Source organism: Thamnophis sirtalis, unplaced genomic scaffold (genome assembly GCF_051295495.1).
Source record: "Thamnophis sirtalis isolate CommonGarterSnake01/CBP01778 unplaced genomic scaffold, rThaSir2_p1.2 scaffold_12, whole genome shotgun sequence".
Taxonomy (NCBI): Eukaryota; Metazoa; Chordata; class Lepidosauria; order Squamata; family Natricidae; genus Thamnophis; species Thamnophis sirtalis.
Window position 1 is genome coordinate 39981842 of NW_028261392.1, and position 21631 is coordinate 40003472.

Consider the following 21631-nt stretch of genomic DNA (forward strand, 5'->3'; position numbering starts at 1 on the left):
GACTTTTGAAGTGCTTCCCCCCCCCCCCAATTTTTGATTGGTGATCCACAAGACATTGGTGAAAACGACAGCAATCACCTTTCAGATGAAACCAGAACTTTACTTTTAAGCATTTTTGGACAAACACTTTTATTGTTGTACATAAACCCTGTGGCAAGATTATTATATGTACATAAAGGGAAAAAGAAACTGCAAATGTTGAAGGTTAGCTATCCAAGTCTTGGCAGATATGGAAAAACAAAGATGACTAATGAGAAAGAAATTTTCAGAGGTTTTTCTCAAAGTTTGTTTATGGATTAAAGTAGATAAAATAAAGTAGATAAAATAATGGAATGATACAGGGTTTTATAGGGTTAAATAAGGGGAGATAATGGAAAATTTAAATAGTGTTTAGAATGGTATAAAATTAATAAATAATGATTAATGAGCTGTGAGGAAAGAGAAATGTGGAAGTACACTATATATTTTTAAGTTAGGTATTGAGTTTGGAATTTACACATTTGTTTCTATACATGTTTATGTATTGCATTTTTATGTTTATTTTATATGTAGAATTTCAGTGAAATTTAAACAAAAACAAGAAAAATATGTTCCAAAATCCAGCCTTATGGTATTTTTCATTTGATGTTTAAAAAAGACTGTGAAAATGCACACACTATGAAAAGCAACATGTGTGATTTGAGCTGAAAAGGATAGCTATAGGCTTTTTATCTAAATAAAATAAAACAGTGTTTATCATACATTTGTTCTACGTATATGAGGTATCCTGCCTTAGAGATATTAGGAGGTAATCCATGGATTTATTTATTTGGTGCCTTATTTGTCCCCAGACCAAATTAATCTGAGTATATAAACAAGGATCAGGCAGGCTGGCAAAAGCTGAAATAGTACTGCAAGCAGGAAGGTGATAAGGAGAAGCAACCTTTGGCAGGCAGTAGAGTAGAGTAAGGAGAAGCAAGCATCCTGATAGGAAGATCAGGACCTAACTGGAAGAACAGGAAGTGATGTACTTGCTCATCTGGTGGATGATTATAGCCAACTGAACACGGTGTCTGTCTAGGCAGAGAAAGATTGGTAGAAATGGTACTAAAATAGTAACTTGAGTGGGTGGCTAAATCCTATCTATACCCTTGAAAAAGTAAAGTGAACTGGCCAAGTTCCATCAAGAGCTCTCTATCCATTTTCCCCCTTTAGAAAGGCTCTTCATCTCCATTCGACCTTTGGCAATCTGCTTTTCTTATTTATGTCATTAATCCTGGAAATGCAAACACTCACACTGAAACCCACATCTAACCTGAGATGGAGTTTTTCTTCGCAACACAACACATTTTAAACTCTCCTCTTTATTTCATCCAGTGAGTGCTACATTATTTAGAGGGCTTCTTTTTCTATAAAGCACGAAAGACAAACAACTTCAGAAATGATGACCATATTACATATTGTTCTTTTCTTTGTCACAGTAACAAAATGGAAATGACCCACAGCATGGCTGGAGCCATGGTTTCCAAATGACGTTGTAGAGAGACAGCTGTGGTGGGACAGGAGTGAGAGTTTTGCGATGCTCTTCTACAGCTTTGTTCATTCTCTCAAGAATTGTGTGAAATTGTGGTTCACTATCTGCTGACAGAGGCTTGGCTTCTGAAGGGTCTTTTGAGAGATGAAACAGTAGAGGGGGATCATGATGGGTGACCCCTTCTCCAGAACATGGACAGTACTTACTGACATAACAGGCTCCAGATCTTTCAGGTTGGAAAACAGGGCTCACATAATGGGCTTTCCACACATTTCCGCCTGATGGGAAACAATCTGATTTATTAAAATGGAAGCAAACTATGAACAAGTTTTAAAGAGTCTAGTTTCCTGCAATAGAACTGTTTTAATTCTACATTGGCAGTTGAGACAAGCAACCTTGTTATGTTGCCTATCAGCTGCATTCTCTTTTAAGAAAGAAATATGCTACTGTTCCTGTTAGATAGGGTGAATGGATGAGATAGGATTCAGGCTCAGTGACAACAACAGCTCTTTATTCAGCAAACTATGTACAGATCCAGCGCTGGCCTCTCTGAGAGATGGCTCAGCCAATCAGCTTGAGTATTTTCCCTCCGAAATGGAGGACTTTGGTGGATCCTATTGCTCCGGTCTCAATATCTAACAGTTCCATTCCTTTATTTTTTTTAATACATTAAAGAGGCAGTGCATTTGCTTATAATTTAGCTTCACCTCTCTATTGTTCCCTACCCATATTACTTACAGATTTTTTCTTTGTGATTTTTTATATTTCTTTATGATATAACTGCACTACAATCAAAGGCTATGTCAATGTCATGTTAATTCTTACAGAATAATACAATTTTCTGAATTAGGCCCACAGCAATTTTAAATCAATTATGACATCAAAATTAATCCTGCCCATGTTTTAAGACTTAGAGCTAAAATTAGCCTTTTGAAATTAATTATGCTTGGTATAACTTTTGGTGCCAGTAGTGGTGTAGTTTAAGGGCATCCCTACATTTGGAAAGGGGTAAAATTGGAAGGATACATTTTGTTCCAATTGAGAAAAGTCAAATTAAAATGCAAATCATATCAGTTTTGAGTCATTTCAACACATAATCCTGCACGATGAAACCCAATAAGCTTTTAAGGAAACAGTGCTTTTCCAGGAAAATTAGGTTTTGTTTGAAGGAACCCTGGATACTTACTCTCCTTCTCGTACCATCGCACTGCATGTAAGTATATTCCACAGTAATGAAACATAAATTCGTGCTCTGAATGATGAACCAATCCTTGCAACAAAGGCATCAAATTCCGGCCATCAATTACCCTAAAAGGACAACAAGCACAGAGTTTCAGCAGATGTATTTGGAGTAATTCAGAGCCTTGCATTAATTGTCCAACAACTGAACATTTATTAATGCACTGCATTAATATAGCTGCTACATCTGCTATATATAAATACAGTCCAAATCACTTGAAATTCCAAATTCTTGTACATGTGAATTTTTGTAATATATGCAGAATTCTACAGGCAGAAAAGATTCTTTATTTACTTCTACAGTTTCTAAAAATTATTATGATAGACCTGCAGTATTCATTAAAGTGACCTGGAATTTCTGGTTGGGATGATGTTCTGAGTACAAAATACTAACCTCATCGAGCACTAGGGAACAGACTTTGTATGCTATCTTAATTCATTAGTTCTTACAAGAGGAGTGGAAGAGACTTTATAGCAAAAGAACATCATTTCCTAAGTTCTCCTATGTCAGTGATGTGTAACCTTTTTCTAAAGGTATACCAAAACTGTGTGTGTCCGTGCTATCTCGTGCAAGTGCCTAGCCACCTGCGAGCAATCCCCACATGGGAGGAGGGATTTTTATCCTCCCCAGGCTCCGGAGGCTTTCCTGAAGCCTGGGGAGGGTGAAAACAGCCTCCCCCGGCTCTCCAGAAGGTTGAAAATCAGCTGGCTGGTGTGCGCATGTTTGCCGGAGCTGAGGGCTGCCGAAGGCTGCCGAAAGCTGCTGTAGAGGCAGATATGGCTCTGTGTGCTACCTGTAGCAAATGTGTCATAGGTTCGCCATCACAGTCCTATGTTGTATTAAACAAGGCAGAACAGTTCTTCCTCACCCTAATGAATTTATTAATCTGTTTTTATTGTTTGCTTTAAACATATCAACTAAAAGGCTATTTTTGGATTCTTTTCTTCCTTAGATGGGAATATTCATAAACTGTCAGAACTGTGAGATAAAATGTTTGTTTTTTTAAAAAAAATTCCTGAAAAAGACACTTCTGGATGTCTGGATTGCCGCCAATAAGACTCCATATTCATGTTCATGAAATCATGAGGAGTCAACCATATTTTTAATGAGATCTTTATATGAGAACAAGAATACTCAGTTTTCTCTCAAACACCTCCAAAATATTCTTCTTCCATTATATTGCTACAGGTTCATACCTGTAGCGATATGTTGGTAAAACTTTCTACTAGTGTACTGGGGTTATTTTGAACACTGTAAGTGCTATTCCATGGGAAGAATAGCAATTCAGCAATATCAAAAAACTTCCCATCCATTCACCCAGCCATCTGGACTTGTGTTCCTAAATATAGAACAAATACATTCTGCTTATATTACTTTTGATCATGCAACTATCTTACTTCATTTCTGAACATTTATGAAAAATACATTTACTCTTTAATTTGAAACCTCCCAAGTTTTCCCATTGCTTCATCCGTCTTTTTTTCCCTTTTAAAATAAAATCAGCATAGTTGAAGAATGGAAGGAACAGATTGAAATATTCTGAAAGTCAGTAAATCAGAATCATAGCAGGCTTGTACCACTAAGTACTTTTCACTACTTTTGGGGATCACCAGGTTTAAGGTATTAAGTCCTGTAGCATCCATACCTGTCTTGTGGCACTGTTTCACCAGCCAATTGAACCAATGTGGGAAAGATGTCCATTAAGCTTGTTGGTACAGCAATCTCTTTGCCCTCTGGCAGCACTCCTGTCCATCTAAATAATCCTGGAACACGGATTCCTCCTTCCCAACCTCCCATGGCTTTTCCACCTTAAAATAACATACAAAACATTTCATATTTTCTCTCTCTCTCTCTCCTTCCTTCCTTCCTTCCTTCCTTCCTTCCCTCTCTCTCTCTCTCCCCCCCCCTCTCTCTGTTTTTCTCCTCCATCTCTGACATTATGGAAAGAACTAGCTCTCTGGAGAAGACTCTAAATGCTGGAAAAGATGAAAGAGAACAGAATGACCAGCAGCATAGACACGGTATGCTGTCCAGAGTCTCTTCCTGTGAGATGGGTGGCTATGTAAATTTGATAAATGAATAAAGACAATAGTAAGGAGTGAAATAGAGGAGCTATTAGAATAGACGACAAACAGATTTTAGGGAGAAATGTGGTTGCTAAGAGTTGACAACAACTTGAGGGTTCTCCTCCTCCCCTTCATTTTCTCCCCTCTTACAGGCCTCTTTTCTTAGTCTTGCAGTTGCTGCTGATTTCTTCATAAGTGTGTGTTTGTGAAAAGTTTTGCAAACACAGAGAATTTTCAGGCAGAACTCAGTGCTTCTAACACTTTTATCTTAGTTAGATTGTAGGGTCAAAAGTCTTATAAACAATAGAACATCATTTAGGACATCAGATTCCTAGAGCAAAAATCCATGGACAATTATTTAGATTGTCAACTAAAAGAAACAAATAGAAAAATGAAAATACATTATTTATTTATTTAAATGAATATCTTAATATCTATCTTAAAGCAACTCTGGGCAGCTCACAACAATCATAAAACCAATAAATAAAACAATACAAATAATAAAATAAGCAAATATTCTGAGTGATAATTATTCCCTTTGGGATGCCCCAAGCAACCCCCATGCCATACTGTTCTCATTGCACTCATACAATCCCAGCATCCCAGTAAAAGTCTAGGTCTTAAAGGGCCTTCAAAAAGGCTAGAAGGGAGGAGATCTTTTGAATTGCTGGTGGGACCTGAGCAAGCCCACCTTATCTGATCTAGTGGGGTGGTAGATATTCTTAGGGAGAAATAGTCCCACAAATGATGAGTAAGTCAAGCAAATGGTCAGGATGGCATTCATAAGCACATTGATATATACATATAACAGTACTTATTAATGCTTTGTTTTTTCCCAGGGGACTTATAATCATCAGGTCTTGCAAATAAATCTTTCCAGGATATCAACAGCAACAGTATTAATTCAGATGGATCTATGTGGGACTTCATAAAGTTATTATTACAGCTCTTTCTTCAAGCATAAGTGCTTTGGTCCACATTCCATCCTAACTACCCAATAAAAAAGGATAGTAAAAGGAGAAAATTAAAGAAAACCAAGAGATTTAACAGTCATATTTTCATCCTGTAGATTGTGCAACAAACTCTGTTAAGACTTGCCTTTTCCATAGATAAGTTCATATTTTCTATTAAATTGCTAATTTCTTTCATTCTAGCAAGTTGTATGAATTAAACTCCTATTTTGCATCTTATGATTGCAGATGCATGCTTCATTGATCTACTAGATTTTGCTTAACCCAAATTTCAATGTTTCATATTTAAACTATATTTCAAATAGCATACCATGGCTTTGAAAATGCAAAACAATTTTTTTAAAGAAACATATGAGGGTTACTCTCACCTTTGTATATACCATTCCAACCACCTCGTTGACTATTTTCTTCCCAAGCCTCTAAGTGTCCACCATGGTCAGAAGCAAAATATGTCAGAGTACTGTTTTTCAAATTTTCTTTATCAAGAGTATCCAAAATTTTTCCTGCAAAGAGAACATAACTTATGTATCACTAACTTTAAGTCAGGCAAAATTCTACTATACATCTATTTTTGGTGATCTTGATTAGTTTATGCATGATGCTAATATTGTTACATTGTTTCATTAAATTAAAAACCAAATTTTCATAACATAATCCCAAGAATTGTGCAGACAAGAGAGCCTAAGGGCATGTTTTTACTCCTAGATTCTTTAAAAGACCCACAGTTCAGACTATGAATTCTGTTTCTTTCCAACAATCACTTGCTCCATACTATTTATCCATACCTTTATTTGTAATTTTAGAAGGCATATTTGACATGGAACAATAAATTGAGGCTAGCATAATCCCTGGCAATGTCTATTTAGATACTCATGTCAACAGACATAATTTTGTCTGATATTTCAATCAAATTGCTATATTAATGTTTTTAGTTTTAATCCTGGGATGTTGCAACGAATTGCAAGTTGAGGTTTTCAAAGAAGATGCCAGAAAATGAACACCTTTGTTCCTGCAAATTAGGAGCTATTGAAACAAAAGTTCCTGTACATCTTTACCATCAATCATACCATGAACTATGATAGAAACTTAGTATACTTTTCTTAGCTCATGTTTCAACTTGTATTGATTCTTTTTACTTTACCTAATCTCATAATGAATTAGAATATTATACATTCTTATGGGTAACAGCTGGCAATATTTTTATTGTTTCAGGACTCTTGCCAGGAACATTTTGATTTAATTCTAATTTTATTTACCTTTGTCACCTTATTTTACTTTTAATTCTATTTTATCTCATTAGCTCATTTTATCTCATTAATTTAATTTCATTAATTTTTATCTGCTTTGTGACACTAGTTTTATTTCAATAACTGAGAGAAAGTAAATTGATTCTATGTAGGTCCCTTACATTTTCCACACATTTTCCACACTTACAGCAACTGCATCATCCCCGTGGTCACATGATCAAAGTCTAGACACTTAGCAACTAATTCATATTTATGATGGTTGTGGGGTCACAACACTTTTGCAACTTTCTGACAAGCAAAGTCAATGGGGAAGCCAGATTCACTTAACAATTGTAGAGATTCACTTCATAACTGTGGCAAGAAAGGTCATAAAATGGGGCAAAATTCACTTAACAAATGTTTCAGCAACAGGAATTTTGGACTCAATGGTGATCGTAAGTCGAGGACTACCTGTAGGCATGTATAAGATCTTAATGCATCCCTACTAACAATATTCATCTCTCCCCCAGAGTGTCCTTGCTGATCACATTTAACATACTGTAAGTTTTTACATAAATATTATATAATTTTTATTCTTCATAATAATATTTGAATGATTTAATTGCTTTGTTTATTAATCAAAGTTACACATATAGACACACCACTTCGAAGTATTTTTGATATACCGGTATATGACAGCCTAGAAATAAAACCAATAATATAACTAAGATGTACCTACCCACCATCCAGTCCATCTCTTCTACATTATCACCATATAATCCATGATTGCTCTTGCCAATGAAATTTTCTGTAGTAACCAGAGGAGTATGAACATGCAAGAAAGAAACCAAGATGAGGAATGGACCTTGTTTGTTTCTAAAAAAATAAGAAAATTTTGCCTGTAATAATTATTCATGAAATTATTATTTGGGGATGGGCAATTAATATTTTGCAAAATAATTGTACTCTTAGTACTTGATGCTTTGAACCAAACCACCAATAACACTGTGTTCTCATTTATAAAAGTTCAACATGCTTCCTTGTTTCTGTAATATTTCAAGAAAGCTTGCTTTATAAGGGGCATAGTATCTATACTATAGTCCTCAGCTTAGATTCACACAGCCCTCGGTTGATTTTCAAAATATCTTTACAATTAATTAGTCCATATTTAACTGAGAGCTAATGTTAATTTTCTTGATGCTTCAGAAAAACAGAGAAAAAGCTGTTAAAAGTAGCTATCGGTGACCAACCTATTTTTTGTTTCAATTTCACTTATCGTTGTACAGCATCCAATAGGTTACCCCTAAAAGAATGACAATTTCATTAATAAGAGCAATAAGTTACTTGTAACTTATGAATGCAAGGATTACAGAGGTAGATTATGTATAGAACAATAATGGCTATTATTGAATCTTTGCATAAATCTATCTGTCATCTATCTATCATCTATCTATCTATCTATCTATCTATCTATCTATCTATCTATCTATCTATCTATCATCTATCATCTATCTATCTATCTATCTATCTATCTATCTATCTATCTATCTATCTATCTATCTATCTATCTATCTATCATCCTATCATTCATCCATGCAATCTATATCTATATAATATCTACATCTAGATGGGATATCCAACATGTAGATAAAGCAAATAATCAATTGTAATGCTCTTCTTCTTTTTATTAACATTTTTCCTTGTTCTGAATTATTAAATTAAAAAAATAAAGTTTTTCCAGAAAAAATAGCATACCTTTTAATAAAGGAAAGGGCTTCTTTCAGCATAAGAGGTGCAGCTGTTTCTATTTTCATTGGCTGCTGTATAATGTCATAGTTTCTCATTATAATACACTCCCAATATCTCAAAAAGCCATATCTTGAGTACCAGAAAATAAAGAAGAATAAGTCAAACAAAGCCAAACAGAAAATGGCTTTCCAACTGAGAGAGACAAGATGAGTTAATTTTGCTACTACACAGGTCAGTAGAGCAAGGGTAATTATTTGAGTATAAAGCCAGAGTTTCTTTTGCAGTGCTGGATCCAACTCAGAGGTTTGCGAGATTTGGCAGTCATTTATTAGTGAAAGTGGTACCCCATAAAAATGATCAAATCCATGATTTAATGGATGATGGCAGTAGTCGTTACGAGTTTCACAATTCAAACCTTGATGCCATTTTCCTGAAATACATAATGAAAAAACAAGACAAAACAAAAAAGAAGCAAAGGAGACAGGAATATCAGTAACTGATAGCAAAGACCGGCTTAGTTTTATATTGTTTTATATTTCATAACTCATTTAAACCATATATTTTTTGCATAATCAGAAGTGAAAATTAGCTACAATTTTCTTGTATATATACAATTTTGTGTGTGTGTGTGTGTGTGTGTGTATTCTTTATTACTTATTATGTACTCTTAAAAAGTACTAACTGCTTTACATCATTAACCCAAAAGAATGTATAACTATTAATTAAAACATAATAACCAAACTGGCCTACAGGAAAGACCAAATGAAAATTAGAAAAGAGGTATGGCATGGCAAACATCTAGCTGACTGTGGGATCAGCCATAATAATTATATAGGAATGATTAAAAATATGAAAAAAGGCATCTTTCACAGAAAACAAATGTTATTACAGATAAGGTTTGTCTAAACAAGACTTCTAACAATCTTTAATCTTTCAATTAAAATAAATTCGTTTTAATCAAAACTTTAAAATATTATAAGTCTTGTTTAAGATTAAACATTTTGATCTTCAAAAGAAGGAAGACATTAGACAAGAACGTATTTTCTTGGAAACCTAACATGTATTTACCAATCATAGTACATATATGATGGAATTATTATTTATAGTACATATATGATGGAATTGTTATTTAATTTATATGAATCATTATTCCTAACATTATCCTTTTCTATTGATGATCCATACCAAATATGGAGGTAGTCCACCAATTTCTAACAAACTGAGAAAATCTATAGGATTTGAATATTGGTAGCTCGGGTTGGTAGTTATTATATTGTTGGCTTGAGTTCTGAGCTTGGCGATTTGTTGCAAATGTTTCATCCCCATTCGAGGAGACATCTTCAGTGCACTTTGGACTGTGCTTGTCTGGGGAAGCCCTGACCTTTAAATACCTTTCTGAGTCCTGGCTTGATTTCGGGTTGTGTGATTGGCTGGCTGTAGTTACTGAAACATTTGTTCAGTATTAAGATAACATGTTGTCCTTTATCTAGAACAGTGTTTTTCAACCACTGTGCCGCAGCTCACTAGTGTGCCGTGACATAGTGTAAAGTGTGCCGTGGGAGAATTACTTTATATATAGTCAATATAGGCACAGAGTTAATTTTTTTTAACATTTTCTAATGGTGGTGTGCCTCGTGATTTTTTCATGAAAAAAGTGTGCCTTTGCACAAAAAAGGTTGAAAAACACTGATCTAGAATAACCCCAATTTCTAACTTCCTCTTGACCTTTATGGAATAATTTCAGTTCAGTTCACCAACTGAAGCAAATTAATTTTACAACCGGGTATTTAGTTAATCCTAAATTGAATGCAATATTTTCTCAAATTAAAAATTAGCAAATGCTTCTTACCAAACAAGCTTGAATTAAATCTTCTGTTATGCTTGGAAACTTCAGATAAAGATATCAGTGGAAAGGACAGTTCTGATTAAAATTATCCAAAATGAAAGCCATATATGTTGCTTTTTCTTTCTAATATTTCCAGGCAAATAATATCCTTACCTATTAAACCTGTGCTGTAGCCTTGTTTCTGCAATATCTTTGCAAATGTGGTCTCATTTGGAGGAAGACCACCAGAACTAGCAACTGACTGAAGGACACGATAACCAGCGGTTTGCTCCATACCTAAATTTAAACACATACATTAAAAACAAGACAACCAGTCCATGTCTGTGGACTGTAATCTGTCAACCATCTACAGTATGTAACTTTGTTGTGGCTGTTATTTGCAAAGTTGTGTCCAACCCATCATAACCCCATGGACAACGTTTCTCCAGATGTTTCTGTCCTCTACCATCCTCTGGAGTCCATTTAAGCCTACTGCTTCAGTGACTCCATCCAGCCACCTCATTCTCTGTCATCCCTTTCTTCTTTTGCCCTCAATCTTTCCCAGAATTAGGCTCTTCCTCAGTGAGTCCTTCCTTCTCATTTGGTGGCCAAAGTATTTGAGTTTCATCTTCAGGCTCTGGCCTTCTAAAGAGCAGTCAGGGTTGATCTCCTCTAGGACTGACTGGTTTGATCGCCTTGCAGTCCAAGGGACTCGCAGGAGTCTTCTCCAGCACCATAGTTCAAAGGCCTCAATTCTTTGGCGTTCAGCCTTTCTTACGGTCCAACTTTCTATGCAACTAGTGACATTTTTTTAAAAAATTAATCACTAAGCAGTTAATGGGAAAGGAGAAAAACAGTAAATTTATACTTCAACACCCTTCCAGATAGGCTGGGTTACATTTTTTGGAATTATAATCTAAATTCTAAAACATTGGGAAGGTGGAAAACTGTTCCGCTTTTGGAATATATGGTAGAGCTCAACCAATTATTTAGCCCAAGCTTTACTTACCACAAAACATTAATATTCCATATAAAAATCATTTTCCACTATTATGTCTAATAGTTTCCACTTGATACTTAAATATGATAACAAACCTGATCGGATTGCATATCTTCCAGTTAAGAAAGCAGTTCTGCTTGGTGTGCAAAGGGAAGCTGCAGCAACATGCTGAATAAGTTTTATCCCTTCTTTTGCTAACCGATCAATATTAGGAGTCCTAAGAAAGATGTCAATACATGTTTCATTGTAATATTTTGGTGGGGGATGAACAGTAAACAATTAACCATTGTAAAACAGAGCATTCTTGCCTGTGTCAAAATTCACTTAAATCTAGAAACATACATGTATGAAAGTGTTTGTTGGACCATTCTTCTAGCAAAGGGAGAACTTGGGTAATGGAGGTGAAACAGAGAGAAACATTCCATACAACAGAAAAAGCCAATTATAATTATACACCTTCGGAAGCAGTGGCTAATATTTGGTGATCTTTGGATATGAAGGCAGTGCAGACAGATACCATATAAGAAACCCCTGAAGGATCTGAAACACTGCACAGCTGTTTCAATAGCTGTTTCTATTATCATCACGGGATAAAAGCTGGCCAGCTCCAATTAATAATTTAATTAACTATTAAAATTTAGAGGGGAAAAACACATTTTTTAAATCTTGGAAATACCTATAATAGTCTTATAATAAGTATTACTGGGCATATAACTTTAAAAATACTTTCTTATATATCTGTTCTTAGATTATAGATAATACATTATCAGTATTATCTACTCATCTGCTGTGTATAAGAAAGGGCATGATTATTCAATGATCTTTTTTCCAATTATGTGTTATGTTCCTACAAACTTTCCAAATATTTCCTGCGCTTGGATCTATGAAATAAACAAATGAATAAAATAGAGCACTGATATGAAATACTTTACCTCACTGTAGTATTTCCATAGCAGCCTAGATCTCCAATGCCGAAATCATCAGCTAATAAGATGACAACATTGGGCTTATAGCTGATCGAAGCATCCAATCCACTTGGCTTCAGCACCAAGCAGAAAATTAGAACTAAAACTGGGTATTTCCTAAAAACAGGACAGAACAGTAAGACATTTTAGCAAGATCTCAAGGAAGGCTGTTCTTCCTACACATTAACATTTATAGATAGCAATAGCAATAGCAGTTAGACTTATATACCGCTTCATAGGGCTTTCAGCCCTCTCTAAGCGGTTTACAGAGTCAGCATATTGCCCCCACAGTCTGGGTCCTCATTTTACCCACCTCGGAAGTATGGAAGGCTGAGTCAACCCTGAGCCGGTGAGATTTGAACCACTGAACTGCAGATAGCAGTCAGCTGAAGTGGCCTGCAGTACTGCACTCTAACCACTGAGCCACCTCGGCTCTTTTATTTTATACATGGCTATAAAATTGCAGAAGTCAACAATGGACTAGATTGTATGAAAGGAATATGCTGTTCTTCAGTCTCAAGGACATTAATGTGAACAGAAAGAGCCTGTTTTGTTTTGTTTTTTGCATTGCCCGAAGGTAATCAGAAGGTGTTGTCCCACATTTTCCTACTGAAATCAGAATGCATCAGATTAGAAAGCAGTGAAGCCACATCAGGCAGAACCCCCTCCATCTGAACTTAAGCATTCAAAGAATAAGGCATGCTGAGTCTCAGCTGTGGATTGCTGACACAGATGTCAAGAACTTCTGAATTCACTACTAGCATGAAACAGTGCAGTTTCAAGCAGCCATTTTTCTCTGCACTTTTGCCCAAGACAGAGAGTTTTTGAAGTTTTCAATCAAATGACTTGTATTCAATATTTTCATGATGTTTTATATTTCCATAAAGAATTCTTTTTCCTAAGCAGAACTGGCAAAGGCAGAAGCCACTGCTTGTTATTCTACTTGGTTTAAAGTAGACACAGGAAGGCAATTGAACACAAAGGTTCGTGTCATCAGTTAGCAGTTAAATGGCATGACCAAAAACCCCTGATCTCAAACCACACTGATAGTAAACAACACCAGTTTGATTGGAACAAAAATCATTGGCCATACCAACACCTGCCACTGCCACTTTCCCACTTGATTCATTGTTAAGATTAGGATCGATCTTTTGGATAAACAAAGTTAGGGCTTGACTTACAGCAGTCTGTTCAAAGTTATAACAGCACTGAAAAAAATTCAGATGCTTGGCAATTGACTCATACGGTAATATTCTGAGTTGAAGTGTCCTGGGTTCATGTGATCATCTTTTGTGACTTTCTGACAATTAAAGTCAATGGGGAAGCCAGTTTCATTAAACAACCAGGTCACTAATTAACAACTGCAATGATTCACTTAACAACTGTGGCAGGAAAGGTTGTAAAAAGGGACAAATGTACTTAATAAACATCTCACTTAGCAACAGAAATTTTGGGCTCAATTATGGTCGTAAGTTAAGGACTACCTATAAGCAGCTTATTTTTAGATCAAGGACGTTGTGCAGTAATAATTTCTGCTAATTAGACATGAATGCATCAAATATTTCAGAAATTCCACTTTTCTCTCTATTGCAGTTAAATATTCAAAGGTCTGAAATTACAGTCTGGGCTGTCAGGAAGCTTTGCCTGGATACAAAGTCCTTAATATTGTCATTTTTAAGAATCTCTTAACAGCCTTCTGAAGTGGTTGCAACAGCTGAACAAATGGCAGCTGCCTTGAGTAGTTACTGAATCTAGGCAGCTCAGGAGCTCTCTCTGTAATTCCTTATATGGAGGATTTTCCATATAGAGAAAACTCTGCTGCTAGTTAAGCCTCACTCTCAGTCTGCATGTCCCACTCCAGAGGCTTGCTTCTCTGTGAACACTGTTATTATTTACGTTATCATTCTTCTTAAGCCCTATGAGATCATCATCGGTTTTGTTGCTTGGTTGGTTTCTACAAGAGGTTCATATTCTTTCTCCCCATTGTATTATTTTTTTAAAAGTGGATGCAGATACAGGTAGTTCTCAATTTATGACAATTAAGCCCAAAATGTATGTTGTTAAGTGAGAACTTTGTTAAGTGAATTTTGCCCCATTTTAGAATAGAATAGAATAACAAGAGTTGGAAAGGACCTTGGAGGTCTTCTAGTCCAACCCCCTGCTTAGCCAGGAAACCCTATACCTATACCCTATATTCAGACAAATGGTTCTGCAATCTATTCTTAACAACTTCCAGTATTAGAGATTTACAACTTCTGGATGCAAGCTGTTCCACTGATTAATTGTTCTGTCAGGAAATTTTTCCTCAGTTCTAAGTTGCTTCTCTCCTTGATTAGTTTCCACCCAATGCTTCTTGTTCTATCCTCAAGTGCCTTGGAGAATAGTTTGATTCCCTCTTCTTTGTGGCAACCCCTGAGATATTGGAACACTGCTATCATGTCTCCCCTAGTTCTTTTTTTCATTAAACTAGACATACCCAGTTCCTGCAACCGTTCTTCATATGTTTTAGTCTCCAGTCCCCTAATCATCTTTGTTGCTCTTCTCTGCACTCTTTTCTAGAGTCTCCACATCTTTTTTATGTTGTGGCAACCAAAACTGAATGCAGTATTCCAAGGACTTACCAAGGCATTATAAAGTGGTCTTAACACTTCATGTGATCTTGATTCTATCCCTCTGTTTATGCAGCCTAGAACTGTGTTGGCTTTTTTGGCTGCTGCTGCTGCACACTGTTGGCTCATATTTAAATGATTGTCCACTAGGACTCCAAGATCCCTCTCACAGTTACTACTATTGAGCAAGGTACCTGTGCACTTCATTTTTCTTATCTAAATGTAGAACCTTACTTTTTTCACCATTGAATTTCATTTTATTAGATAGTACCCAATGTTCAAGTCTGTCAAGATCCTTCTGAATCGTAAGCCTATCTTCTGCAGTGTTGGCTCTTCCTGCCATCTTGGTGTCATCTGCAAATTTGATGAGTTCCCCATTTATTCCCTCATCCAAATCATTGATGAAGATGTTGAAGAGTACTGGGCCTAAAACAGAGCCTTGGGGTACTCCACTGCATACTTCCCTCCATGTAGATCTCCGTGAAGATTTTATGACTCTTCTCGTCATATTTGTTACGTTTATTGCTGCAGTCCTTAAATTAGTAACACAATTAAGTGACACTAGGTTCTGCTTTGACTTTGTTTGTCAGAAGGTCAGAAAAGGGGACCACATGACTCCGGGACAATGCAAGCATCCAGATGTGAACCATGTAACCATCAGGATGCTGCAATGGGCATAAGTGTGAAAAATAATCCTGTCACTTTTTTTCAGTGCCATTGTAACTTTGAAAGGTCACTAAATGAACTGTGTATGTTGAGGACTACCTCTAAAGTACTCAGTCAGTAGAGAATAAAAACTAATTATATATAATTAGGTTCTAGTGAAATAAAACAAAATGAATAATCAAGCACTTCCTAACTTTTTACTGTACACAAATTACTGTACACATTTTTATTGAGACATTAGTAAATTAATAAAGAAATAATGTTTGTTTCATTTACCAGAAATGTGCACAACACTCCATGATCTCTTTCAGGAAAATCAAGTTGAAGACAAATGAGGAATCTCAGACTAGAGAAAAACAAGACACTATTAAAGAAAATCCAGATAATTGCAAATTGTATTGACATGCGATAAATATTGAATATCTTCAAAATTTGTTCACAGATGTTTGCAGTCAATAAAATTCATTTGAAAGCTAAGGTTTTTTTCTTTCTGTTTTCTTACAGATAACTTTTAATGGTAAAAGAGGGATTACGTTCTTTTACCATGCTTTTGCTCAGAAAAAACAAAGTACTTCATATTTCCTCATATGTCAATGTTTTTTCAACTTACTCAGACTTTTAGAGTGCTGCCCCTTTTTCAGATTGATGACTTACCACTGTGTTTGACAATAAAACCTATCATTCCTCATGCTGCCTGGAATGGCTAAAAGTAGACTTAAAAAGATTGATAGGCATTGCACTGAAATGTGCTGTTAATTGTAAAAGCCCTTGCTGTCCAAATCTCTATTCATAAATGTTACCAAGCTTTTAGAAGTCAGATGTCAACAATGTAGGCATAAAACATGATTGCACACAAACACACACAGGCAATTCCACGTCATACTTGCCTAAATGCATAGCCTGTTAGGCACAATCCACACCAAGGTGCTTTCTTGTAATAAAAAGTGATTAAGACAAAAAAAATCCAGTGCCCTCTAATTTATTGAAGGCTAAGTTAGATGTCACTAAAATCTCCAGGAAAAGTTAGAGGCACACATTAGAGAAGTTCCAGAGATATTTCAACAGATGAATGCTGCACACTTTCCTCCTCTCCCTCCCTCCCTCCCTCCCTCTCTCTCTCTCTCTCTCTCTCTCTCTCTCCCTCTCCCTCTCTCTCACAAACACTCACATGAAGACACATTGTTTATAAAATTATATATTTTGAAATGTATATAAAATTATGAATACATGAATAATAGGGGGAAGTTGTAATGGTAGGTGGGAATGTCCTTGGATGACAGGTGGAAGAGTCGCAGACTAGACCATAACATACCAGAGGCAGTTGAGTCTATAGAAGAAATGGGGATATGGCAAATGTCTCAGAAGGGACCCACAGCAGTGCCATCAACTGCAAAGGTAAGAGCAGGAGAAATGTACTTTCAAACACAATATTTTGTTAATGTAACGACCTACCATTCAAAGCTGACAGGGAAGTGCCTGCAGGTGAGTCACTGGACTCAGGAATGATCTACCTCAATCAGCCCGTCTGGTTAACAGTAGCTCCTGCATACAGTATGGGCAATGCATGCAACAGAATCCCCTTTGATGAAATAAAACAGACCCTCCACAGAAGTAGATGGTGTAATTTTGAGAGATCAAGTTCATCAGCACCCCAATCTACCTTTTTGCACAGCCCTATGAACTATGTAGTACACTGATGACTAAGTTAGATCTTTGTCTTATAAACAGCTCTTTTTATGGTATCTCATTTCCAAAAATGTTTGCATCAATCTAAGCATGATTTTTTTAGATAACTTTTAGATATCAAGGCACCTTAAGGTTACATTAGTCATAAAAAAAGAAACAGTAACCCCCATTTTTAAAGAATTAAATTAGCCATTAAAACAGCAGCATTAAAAAAGCAGTTCATGCAGGCTTATCATTCATGCCCAAAGAAGCATTTTAGAAGAAACATTTTGTGCAGAGAAGCTTGTAATAGATGTTATCAAACCAGTCTATTTTAAACTCTCACACAAGTTTATTTTTCAGTGCCAGAAATAATTTGGATTTTCAAATTGCTTCTATATTTAACCCCCCCCCCCAAAGGAGTTAATATATTACCTGGAGAAATCTCATCAGTTCTGAAGAGATAAAGCAGCAGCAGCTACAATAGCAACTAGACAGCTTGGTTGGAGAGCAAACTTTATTCCTGCTTTTTCAAGAAAGCTGAACTACATCCACATGTGTAGCATCTTTCATCAGACTCTCTGAAAGTCAATAAGGAATTCCTCACATTAATCCCATCTGCTCATGCGTAATTGTAAGCCTTCAGGGGAGGGGGGGGGAGCAGCTAACGTAAGTGATGTAGGGAATTCTACAAGCGTACCTCTGCTTCCTTTCTCAACCCTGAACTTCTTGCTGATTACATCAGTTAACATTCGGCTGCCCATATGGAACTGATCAGAGAACAGAGATGTTTTTCAGAGTTCGGGCTCACGCGGCATAATGGCTAGTCCCCAGTCTCCAAAAAAAGGACGTCACATCCTTTAACTGAAGTCTTTCCAAAACAGGAATGAGCACAATGAGCTATTTTCAAAGCTTTTCATCTAGGAGAAATCAAAACAACTGTTATAGGAGAAACAGAAAGCTTTGCAGCATTTCAGCCAGTGGGATTTCTTACAAACATAACTATTTTTTAAAAGAATCTTTGGAATATCATTGTAATTAGGCATACAATTTTATGATGCCTTCTTTCCTGCTTCTTACACTTAGTTGTGACATGCCTTTATTACATTTAATTATACTTCATGGTAACCAAGATTCTTCATAAGTGTTTGCAAACTCTTGAAACTACAGTGTTTGTATACTAATGCCCAATCCTATTTTATATAATTTTTTTCCAAAACAAATTATCCAATGTTTATTTTATAATTCAAAGGAGAAGAATAACAAGAGATTTTCATGTAGTAGATGCCAGCTCTTCCATGAATTTTGTAAAGAAATCGGGGTCAGTTCAGCACAATATTACTTTAAAACAGTGGTTCTCAACCTGTGGGTCGGGACCCCTTTGGGGGTTGAATGACCCTTTCACAGGGGCTTGCCTAAGACTATCGGAAAACACATATTTTTGAAAAAATACGGAAAACATAAAATAATTTTATGGTTGGGGGTAACCACAACATGAGGAACTGTATTAAAGGGTCGCGGCATTAGGAAGGTTGAGACCCACTGCTTTAAAACCTAATTAACTCTAGTTAATACCAACTCAGGTACATTATTATATCATAGTGCTGCAGTGGTGGGTTGCTCTTACCGTCGCTACCGGTATGCTGCTTGTGGTCTGTCTGTGCACGTATGGGATGTGCGCTGTGCATGTGCCAGATGTGTGCTGTGCATATGCCGGAAGTGCACTGTGCATGTGCTGGATGTGCGCTGTGCATGTGCTGGATGTGCACTGTGCACATGCCTGATGTGCGCTATGCATGCATGCACACTCTACCGTTCCTGCAAAACCCAGCTGCTCGCCAGAGGTCACGCAGGTGCCGCATGCTGTGCACACATGTGCAATTGGCCCAGTTGCTTCAAAAACAGATATGGCACACAGGCAGGCGGGTGGACCAAATGAGCTACCGTACCGGTATGGTGGTCGCTGCTCCTGACTACTTCCAGCACGGCTGTACTGGCCAGAACTCACCACTATGGTGCTGGAAGAAATACCCATCTAATTCAGTTACAAGCTGGGAGGAAGACACTAGAGATAAAATGGAGGCTGGAGGCTGATTGGGAAGAAAGGTTCTCTTTATTGATGAAGCAGAACCACCAACCACATCTGGGGCAGGGGGTTGGAAATCTTTTTTTCCTGCTACCTCTTCAGTGGGGCATGTTAATTGCCTGAGGGGCATGTCCCTCCCATGAAATTGGCAGGGAGGTATGAGCAAGAGCAAGAATTAGCCTGAGTGGGTGAAGGGGATTCTGAATGGGGTGTGTGTGCAGCTATCCATAAATCTGTACAACTGGTTAATTAAAGGTAAAGGTTCCCCTCACAGATATGTGGTAGTCGTTCCTGACTCTAGGGGGCGATGCTGATCTGTTTCAAAGCCAAAGAGCCAACGCTGTCCAAAGACATCTTTGTGGACATGTGGCCAATGTTCCCTCTATTTTTTTTTCAGTGTGAGCGGAAAAGTATAGTGTTTGAGCGGCACATTTTCATGCCTGAGCACCTGAATTTTTTTCACATATGTCACCTAAGACAACCCGCATTTTCTGGACAGGGATCCCTTGGAGAGGGGATTCCTTCCTGCGAGACCCTGTCCAGAAAATGCGGGGAGCGGCAGCGGAAACCCGGAGCAGTTTCTGCTGCGACAGCTGGACTGTGGGGCTGAGAAGGGGGCGGGAAGAGCAGCGGGGCTGGCGGTGGGCGATGGTGGCAGGCTGGTTCGCCTCCTCCTCCTCCAACAGGCAACAGCACTGCCGGATTCAGTTGCAGCCGCCTGCAAAGGACTTCCACACGTTTCCTTAAGAAATCTCTGCGCGGCAGATAAAAACTGCTGCGCGGGATTTTCTTGCAACGTGCGTGGCCACGCACACGCGCACCTTAGAGGGAACAGTGCATGTGGCCGGCATGATTAAATGCCGAAGGTGCACGGAACGCTGTTACCTTCCCACCAAAATGGTCCCTATTTTTCTATTTGCATTTTTATATGTTTTCGAACTGCTAGGTTGACAGAAGCTGGGACAAGTAATGGGAGCTCACTCCCTTATGCAGCACTAGGGATTGGAACTGCCGAACTGCTGACCTTTCTGATCAACAAGCTCAATGTTTTAGCCACTGAGCCACCTTAACTGGTTAATTACCTCAAGGTAAATGAGGAAACAAAAAAACTTTACAATGGGTTTCTGCCCTCCCCCCCCCCCCCCCAGTCTTTACAGTTGTCTTCTGAAGCTTTACGTGCGGGCCACTGGATCCCTAAGTCCTTCTTTTCTCTGCAGCATTCACAGGCATCTGAGTAATCTGTAGGACCTGGGAAGACCTGTTTCCCTCTAATTGCATGGTGACTTTCTAGAGGATGGCTGGATCCAAACCCAAGTTTCTGGCTTAAATAAATGGAAGGTTTCCACTGGAAGCAGCGTCTGGGTCAATGTGCTCTGCTTCCAAAGGTTGTGGAGTTGTCTGTACAGGGCTCAAAGATATGAGAATAGGGACATCCTGCCCATTTGTGGGTGACCCTCCCAGAAAAGGCATTGTCGGTCTGACATAGGAATGGAGAACAGAGGATAAGAGATGGAGAGATGGAGTGGATAGCTTGCAGGCTGGGTTTGAAAAGACACTAATGTTTACATTGCAGAGGCTAAATAGTCAGATAAAACCACTTAAAAGACATACCATAAATGCAAGAATGAAACCTTTCCTGTAAATGAACTTAAAACATTGCCTCATAATCAAAGGCTGTTCTTTATGGGACCCGTGAAAATCTACGAAAACAAATTATGAAATATATATATATATATATATATATATATATATATATATGTGTGTGTGTGTGTGTGTGTGTGTGTGTGTGTGTGTGTGTGTGTGTGTGTGTGTGTGTGTGTGTGTGTGTGTGTGTGTGTGTGTGTGTGTGTTTATTTGTGCTGATAAAGTCAGCACAAATAAAAAAAACACAAATATAACAAGAATGAAACCTTTCCTGTAAATGAATTTAAAACATTGCCTCATAATCAAAGGCTGTTCTTTATGGGACCCGTGAAAATCTACGAAAACAAATTATGAAATATATATATATATATATATATATATATATATATATATATATATATATATA

General features: G+C 37.3%; 1 protein-coding gene across 3 annotated transcripts; it reads right to left on the minus strand.

Moving 5' to 3' along the window:
* Positions 1–423: 423 nt before the first annotated feature.
* On the minus strand, positions 424–18303 carry LOC106543221 (arylsulfatase D). Of its 3 annotated transcripts, XM_087726268.1 has the most exons (13): positions 18196–18303; positions 17931–18076; positions 17143–17217; positions 16107–16176; positions 12523–12672; positions 11686–11807; positions 10765–10887; positions 8772–9195; positions 7756–7892; positions 6159–6293; positions 4399–4561; positions 2700–2821; positions 424–1791 (listed from the first exon to the last, which is right to left on the minus strand). In XM_087726268.1, exons 4-13 carry the CDS (start codon positions 16127–16129, stop codon positions 1433–1435), a joined length of 1758 nt encoding a protein of 585 aa, XP_087582394.1. In that variant the 5' UTR covers positions 16130–16176; positions 17143–17217; positions 17931–18076; positions 18196–18303; the 3' UTR covers positions 424–1432. The 3 variants fall into 3 exon arrangements, with proteins under 3 accessions (XP_087582394.1, XP_087582393.1, XP_087582395.1); XM_087726267.1 differs by lacking the exon at positions 18196–18303 and having other exon boundaries at positions 17931–18137; XM_087726269.1 differs by lacking the exons at positions 17143–17217; positions 18196–18303 and having other exon boundaries at positions 17931–18137.
* Positions 18304–21631: the final 3328 nt, after the last annotated feature.